Source organism: Ostrinia furnacalis, unplaced genomic scaffold (assembly GCF_004193835.3).
Source record: "Ostrinia furnacalis isolate ACB-3 unplaced genomic scaffold, ASM419383v2 OfSCF0100, whole genome shotgun sequence".
NCBI lineage: Eukaryota > Metazoa > Arthropoda > Insecta > Lepidoptera > Crambidae > Ostrinia > Ostrinia furnacalis.
This window is the reverse complement of record NW_021130339.1, coordinates 1-8,190: the sequence shown is the minus strand read 5'-3', so window position 1 is coordinate 8,190 and position 8,190 is coordinate 1. Positions and strand designations below refer to the sequence as shown.

General features: G+C 42.8%; 2 protein-coding genes across 2 annotated transcripts; both read right to left on the bottom strand.

Moving 5' to 3' along the window:
* Nucleotides 1–1,338: 1,338 nt before the first annotated feature.
* On the bottom strand, nt 1,339–8,179 carry LOC114352159 (uncharacterized). Its single transcript, XM_028303646.1, has 2 exons — nt 6,956–8,179; nt 1,339–1,535 (listed from the first exon to the last, which is right to left on the bottom strand). The coding sequence occupies exon 1, from the start codon at nt 8,092–8,094 to the stop codon at nt 6,958–6,960; it is 1,137 nt and encodes a 378-aa protein (XP_028159447.1). The 5' UTR covers nt 8,095–8,179; the 3' UTR covers nt 1,339–1,535; nt 6,956–6,957.
* On the bottom strand, nt 1,538–2,887 carry LOC114352106 (uncharacterized). The gene has a single exon (XM_028303566.1). The coding sequence runs from the start codon at nt 2,885–2,887 to the stop codon at nt 1,538–1,540; it is 1,350 nt and encodes a 449-aa protein (XP_028159367.1).
* Nucleotides 8,180–8,190: the final 11 nt, after the last annotated feature.

Genomic DNA, 8,190 nt, shown 5'->3' with positions numbered 1-8,190 from the left:
AAGGGCATGGTCCAAAAATATAGCAAACTGAAGTGGCATGAGCAGTAACGCGATCCAGAAAGAGGAGAAACCACGCTCGACAAAGGTGGTCCACGCCCCTAGCTCAGTGATATAATGATAGCTCATCAGACTAAACATTTCGAAACANTAAATAAATAAATAAATAAATAAATTTCTGTTGCAAAATTGGCCATATTACAAGGACATAAGTTACCACATTTTTTATTCGGACGTAACATCATAATTATTATTGTGTTGGTACACGACGATTACCAGAATTCAGCTAGTGGCTGGATGAAATAAGTACTCCTTTGACTTATGCCCGTTTTCACCACCAATCTCCAATTTTTAAGTGACACCTATGGTAACAAATAACAGGAATTTTGTTTAACATAGGGGTTACTTATAAATTAGGGATTGATGGCGAAAACGGGCATTAAGGTCCTATGTCCCCTAGATGAGGCAGAGAGCGTCCACAACAGTCCTCCATCGCGTCCGGTCTTGAGCTTTGGGTTTGATCTCGCTCCAAGTCTTGCCGATCTTCTTCGCCTCGTCTGCCACACTCCTTTGACTGATATTTAACTTTAGAATCAGGACATCCACAAATAAGTAATTGTTTATTACTTATGTAGGTTTTACCCGTGACTATAGCATCCTATCCAAAGCTTTGCTTCGTTTGGGACTAAAAAGACATGTCTGACAAAAAATCCAAGGACATTTATTTTATAATTTATTCACTCATAACTAAATAGACTGTATCGTGGAAGAAAATCTTCATAATTACATCACTTTTATCACCTACGGAACTCTCAAATTACTGCATTAAATTCGCACTTGGTGGGTTTTTTAAAAAGCCCCCGGCGCCTCGACTGCGGAAGATTTAATGTATAATTCGTCGGAGGATCTCAGGTGTGAATTTTGTTTATGAATTCGCGAGTGGCGAATTTTTTCGTGTGAATTATGACTGGCTTGTTTTAAGGAAAAGCGGCTTTTTTGATAAACAAAGACGCTGTGTATCTGCCTCCTTTTTTTCTACTCAAGGTGGCAAAGGAATTTTAAGATGTAGTGAGAATCACGGAACAAATGAGTTGTTCTCTCATTTCTCATTTAAATAAGAATATTCATATTTTCGGGACAAAAAGCGACTGTATTTTTTGGAATGGTGGGTCTTATTTGATGAATTTATTAGAACAAGCTTTTGTAAGGCCAAAATAAGTTGTATGAGTGAGAGTGTTAGGAATTGGGATAGAAAGGGATAAATGATACCCAGGCTCAAAGAAGGGAAAGCGATATAATAAAAAGGATTAAAGGAAGATACAGGATCACAGGGATAGAAGAGACAGCCAGATGACAAGACGACAAACCATAGAATAAAATAAAATTATAAAAACATAGACTTAAAAGGAGGCCGTTCGTAACATCTCTCCCTCTCTCTCAACAATGATAGAATACGAGTATCAAAGGAAAGGAGTGAGAGCGGGAGAGATTGATACGACCGGCCTTAAAATGGGATGTACATATGTATATACAACGGCCTTCAGACAGGCAACCGAACAAGTTTTCTTAACGGTCTTCGTAACACCCCTCCCGCTGTGGAGACCTCGGCCACTCTAACAACGTTATCTCCACCCGGAAACAGTTTCTTTACTCGACCTCTGGGCCAAGTTCCCCGCGGCAAATTCCCGTCAACAATAAGGACGAGGTCACCCACACTGAGAGGGGTTCCTTCAACCTCGCTGCCGCTGCGCCGAGGAACGAGGGTTGGAAGGTATTCTTTCAGCCACCTCTGCCAAAAGAGATCCGCCAGTCTCACAGTCTTCCTCCAAGCGGTTCTACCATACAAGTCTTGAGGGACGGCGCCAACATGATGGTTTCCCGTTGAGGAAGTCCCGATCAGAAAATGAAATGGTGTGAGAGCTTCGTTACCTTCTTGTCCAACCGAAACGTGCGTTAGTGGCCTTGAATTCACGATTGCCTCCGCCTCAACGAGAAGGGTGGTGAATATCGGTTCTTTAGGGGCTCTGTCCTTGAGGATCACTTTAAGGGCCGTTTTAACGGAACGCACTAAGCGCTCCCAAGCTCCGCCCATTGAGGGCGCCGAAGGCGGTATGAAACGCCATTCTATTCCGTTGTTCACAGTGAAGTCGTTCAATTTTGGACCGTAGAGCTCGCGAAGGAATTTCGTCGCTCCAACAAAGCTAGTTCCATTATCCGACCAGATCTCCTTAGGCGTGCCTCGACGGGCTACAAACCGACGTAAAGCCATTATCGCGGCGTCAGTTGACAGATCGTGCACAACTTCCAAATGAACTGCCCGGGTCGTCAGGCACGTAAACAAGGCGACATACCGTTTTTCGTGCCGCCTGCCAATCGTCACCTGGACGGGGCCGAAGTAATCTAGTCCAACACACGTGAAAGGACGACAATGGTGGGTTAGACGGGAAGCAGGTAGATTTCCCATAGGAGGAATCACAGCGGTTGCTTTCCTGATACGGCAAAATTGACACCTGTGCCCCACAGATCTGACGGTGCTTCTAAGGTTTAAGATGAAAAACTCCTGGCGTAGCTCGTTCACGACGGTTTCATTATTGCCATGGGCTAGTCGACGGTGCTCGTGCTCAATTAGTAGTCGCACGGCTTGATGAGTTCCATCCAAGATAATAGGAAAATTCATTGCATCTGGCACGCCGGTAATTGCTCCCACACGCCCTGAGAGTCTCAGTAGGCCGTCCTCCCCAAGGACCACATGAAGCTTTTTCAGCTTGCTTTGCAGAGGAATTGGCAAACCTTGGCGTATAGCAGCCATTTCTTCTTGAAAGGAGTCCACTTGGGCCTGGAGAAAGATGTGAGACCGGGCGATGTACATATCATCGGCAGACAGCGGCATAAGTTTAGTAGAGCTAACAGAGCCAGGAGCGTGGGAGGTTGAGGCGCACACACTCGGGATAGAAAAGGGATAAATGATACCCAGGCTCAAGGAAGGGAAAAGCGATATAATAATAAATAGGAGAAGATACAGGATCACAGGGATAGAAGAGACAGCCAGATGACAAGACGACAAACCATAGAATAAAATAAAATTATAAAAACATAGACTTAAAAGGAGGCCGTTCGTAACAGAGAGTTCATCATCATCTCAGCTATAGGACGTCCACTGCAGAACATAGGCCTCCCCCAATGCTTTCCATGTTGCCCGATTGGTAGCGGCCTGCGTCCACCGTCTTCTTGATACCATTATGATGACGTCGGTCCACCTTGTGGGTTGTGGATTGTAAGTGAGAGCAACTCTCTCTAAACAATTTTATTAAAATCAAACGATTAGATAGCTAGTAGAAATTACGACCAAAGTTCAACCTTCGGCCTGATCATCACATTCCATCGGTGAGATACAGGCAACTTTCCTCTTATGATAAAAAATAACACCCACATACTACTATTATAAGTATCAAAGTGTTGTAACCGGCCTAGTTAGCTTATTAGCTTGCTTGCTAGCCATTTCACAGACCAACAAACGTGTGGTTTCTGTGTCCAAACGTCACTCTAACGTGTGTGTCATCCGACTTAACATGACTCATCCGACTCGTAGCAGTCGTAGCCCGTAGCACGATTACCGTAGCTCGTAGCTACGAACAGCTACGAACTACACGCTTAACAGAGCAATTAGAAATATCACGTGAAAAATCAGTGTTGGGTCAGGGTCTACCTGCTTAGTTCACCTGGGTGAACCACGGGCACTTTTTTTGTCGGTGGTCCAACTACAGTATGTGTACTAGGTAAATCAAAAATAGTCCACCTGTTTTGTTTTTACATTTACCATTTCTTTTACAAAAAAATCCACACAGTTGAACTAAGCAGGTGGACCACGACCCAACACTGATACTTAAATCTTCGAAAATTTTATTACTTTTTAAGTCACTTGTCTCCAGTTTTACAATGGAAACAATTCAATACTACACTTCCTTTTATACACTTCAGATTAAATTCCCTGGGGGTTCCAAGACAGTCTAATATCCCCTGGGATAATTCAACCTTCACAAGATTGGTTTCATTGGCAGTCAAGCTGTAAATTCGAGCTATACATGAAACGTGGCGGTGGAAACGGAAGGGGAATTGTCCCATTTGGCTATTTTAGCAGGAGCTCTGTACACCTGAAGTGATGTTGAAAATAATAAAATATAAAGACATTCACAAATTTTAAAACTTACGAAAGCTCGATATTCACAGTCAGCTAAAAATTGAAATATCTAAGAGTACATCAAGAAACTGGCATACAGTGAATTACAGCTTAAGATTTCGCACACATTGTCCAATTTTTATATGTACCTACATCAGTTCAACTCATCAGTTTAACTGGTTTAACTGACCGTTGTGTATCCAGCAGCTTAAAACAGATTACTTGCAGCAATATTCGATAATTTACAACCTCAGTTAATGACGTGTCTTCATGAAATATATCACAGACTAAAATATTGACACAGACAGAGTTGGGTTCTTTTGCGACAACTGGGTCTACCTATGTGAGCCTTCATGAGTCTTCCTCGACTTCAGATGCCTAATGTACTCTCCGAAGCACAAATGCAGAAACTGACTTTGCATCTACTTGTGAACCGAACCCAGAAACTCTGAGTCAACAGTGCCACTCTCTAACTACTGGACCACGTTGGCAGATACGCTATTCTTAGGCTGGGTTGCACCATCTTACTTTAACTTTGACAAACAAAAAACACCGGTTATCGTCAAACTTACGGTCAAAGTTAGGTGGTGCAGCTCAGCCTTATACTTTACTAGCTTTCCGCCCGCGGCTTCGCCCGCGTGGAATTTTGTCTGTCACAGAAAAACTTTATCGCGCGCGTCCCTGTTTCAAAAACCGGGATAAAAACTATCCTATGTTCTTTCCCGGGACTCAAACTATCTCTATGCCAAATTTCATCAAAATCGGTTGCGAGGTTTAAGCGGGAAAGCGTAACAGACAGACAGACAGACAGACAGAGTTACTTTCGCATTTATAATATTATAGTTGGGATTTGTAGGTATGTAAGATAATAAACTCATCAAAACTCGTGGTTAACACGGGTTCGCCATCCAACAAAAACTTAGAACAACCATCATCACAACTCAAAACTATCCCAAACTGGAAACTACCCCCAAAATCTAACGTAACAAGACAAACATACCCTCGGATATTTTCTGGGGATTTTTCCTTATACCTTCGATTTACCATCCCTCACCTGTCCTTTTAGGCGAAAACCGCTAATTTTATCAGCGTATTGATCCTTCCTACGGGATTCACCGGTTCCCATTTACGCCCAGGGACGTGCTTGAATATCGATGATATGCAAAACTATCTGTCCTTCTATCTTAAATATATATTACTCAAAGGTGACTGACTGACTGACTGACTGACTGACATAGTGATCTATCAACGCACAGCCCAAAGCACTGGACGGATCGGGCTGAAATTTAGCATGCAGCAGGTAGATGTTATGATGTAGGCATCCACTAAGGATTTTACGAAACTCTACCCCTAAGGGGGAAAAACGGGATCCACGCGTACGAAGTCGCGGGCGGCCGCTAGTTCTCATATAAGGTCCAAATTCACCAATTTATTCCAAGACATAATGGTTATGAAATATATTATTTCGTTAGTATCAATTTCATAACCCGACAAACCTAATTAACTTTGATTGGATTGTAAAATTTGATTTTAGTGGCCTTGACTTCAATCGATTTTCTTGTCTTACGTAAGATCGAGTTTGCGTTTGACCTTAATCACACTTGATGACAATAATTACGAGGTCCAATGAAAAATTTAATCTAAAAAGAGTAAAAAGTGATAATGTTTATTATTTTATAATTGTCAATGTATAAACGATCCCAAGTACCTAATTAATAATTTATCCATATTCCATGCAACTGAAGAATTTTGAAAATTATGTAGTCTCTAAAAAGGTACAAAACCAGCTGTGAAAATTTTAAAGGAATCCAAGAGTTTATTTATTTATTTTGAGCCGTGCCAATCTGTTAGCACCATATTTTATAAGAAGCCTTTGTTCACTGCACTAAATGATCACATAAAATTTTACCGTCAAAGACGTTTACGATAGAATCTTGTTCAGATTATTATTATTACCTAGTTTTAGATTATACGAGTATTCACGGTGTACAGACGTAGATTTCAAACTTTAATCGAATTGAGCCCAGACGGCGTTATTGTATTACACAACTACACTCAACTTTTAACCTTATTTGTTTATACAAAGTAAAGTAATACTTCGATTTAAGTAAAGTTACCTTAAAAGTCGATCAATCATAGAACAAAAGTTTGTGTAAAATCTTGCTTAAAATTCAATTACTTCATACTCAATGTCATCATTACTTAGAGTTTGTTTGGACTCAGTAATCTTATTTGAATATTTTAATTGATTAAATGTAAAAATATAGATGTGACAAACTATCGACATTTTTATCGATACTTTTTCGGCTCTATTTACACCCGCGTCATAAATTCTCGCCCATTCCGTTCGGCTTTCAACCACCGAGACATACCTTTCGATCACAATGACTTAAGCATAATGCGTGAATTTACGATAGGCATAAAGTTTATTAATTGGAAAATCGCTGATTTGCGTATTTTTTTTCGTGGCGTTGTCGTAGATGAAAATAATTTATTTGACTCTTTATTGTATGAACCCAAAAAGTTCAGTAAAAGGCAGGAATTTCAAAAAGCTGCTCCGCTCATCATTGTATTAGAAGATATAGTTCCAAAATACTGAACTGTCCTATCCATGACATTGACAGTGGGGTATCTTGCCACCTTGACGCCACCGTCAATACCAGATCGCTGTTTCCGATTTTTGCCATGTTGGAAATCATATAGTTGAACGATGGTAGCGCCCCCCCGTCATTGAGTTTGGTGGGACAGTTCAGCGTGGGTCATCTATACNTATACAACGGCCTTCAGACAGGCAACCGAACAAGTTTTCTTAACGGTCTTCGTAACACCCCTCCCGCTGTGGAGACCTCGGCCACTCTAACAACGTTATCTCCACCCGGAAACAGTTTCTTTACTCGACCTCTGGGCCAAGTTCCCCGCGGCAAATTCCCGTCAACAATAAGGACGAGGTCACCCACACTGAGAGGGGTTCCTTCAACCTCGCTGCCGCTGCGCCGAGGAACGAGGGTTGGAAGGTATTCTTTCAGCCACCTCTGCCAAAAGAGATCCGCCAGTCTCACAGTCTTCCTCCAAGCGGTTCTACCATACAAGTCTTGAGGGACGGCGCCAACATGATGGTTTCCCGTTGAGGAAGTCCCGATCAGAAAATGAAATGGTGTGAGAGCTTCGTTACCTTCTTGTCCAACCGAAACGTGCGTTAGTGGCCTTGAATTCACGATTGCCTCCGCCTCAACGAGAAGGGTGGTGAATATCGGTTCTTTAGGGGCTCTGTCCTTGAGGATCACTTTAAGGGCCGTTTTAACGGAACGCACTAAGCGCTCCCAAGCTCCGCCCATTGAGGGCGCCGAAGGCGGTATGAAACGCCATTCTATTCCGTTGTTCACAGTGAAGTCGTTCAATTTTGGACCGTAGAGCTCGCGAAGGAATTTCGTCGCTCCAACAAAGCTAGTTCCATTATCCGACCAGATCTCCTTAGGCGTGCCTCGACGGGCTACAAACCGACGTAAAGCCATTATCGCGGCGTCAGTTGACAGATCGTGCACAACTTCCAAATGAACTGCCCGGGTCGTCAGGCACGTAAACAAGGCGACATACCGTTTTTCGTGCCGCCTGCCAATCGTCACCTGGACGGGGCCGAAGTAATCTAGTCCAACACACGTGAAAGGACGACAATGGTGGGTTAGACGGGAAGCAGGTAGATTTCCCATAGGAGGAATCACAGCGGTTGCTTTCCTGATACGGCAAAATTGACACCTGTGCCCCACAGATCTGACGGTGCTTCTAAGGTTTAAGATGAAAAACTCCTGGCGTAGCTCGTTCACGACGGTTTCATTATTGCCATGGGCTAGTCGACGGTGCTCGTGCTCAATTAGTAGTCGCACGGCTTGATGAGTTCCATCCAAGATAATAGGAAAATTCATTGCATCTGGCACGCCGGTAATTGCTCCCACACGCCCTGAGAGTCTCAGTAGGCCGTCCTCCCCAAGGACCACATGAAGCTTTTTCAGCTTGCTTTG

Bases quoted from the DNA above. Each gene is read 5' to 3' on its own strand.
- LOC114352106 (XM_028303566.1), bottom strand. From the start codon at position 2,887: ATGCCGCTGTCTGCCGATGATATGTACATCGCCCGGTCTCACATCTTT.
- LOC114352159 (XM_028303646.1), bottom strand. From the start codon at position 8,094: ATGAATTTTCCTATTATCTTGGATGGAACTCATCAAGCCGTGCGACTA.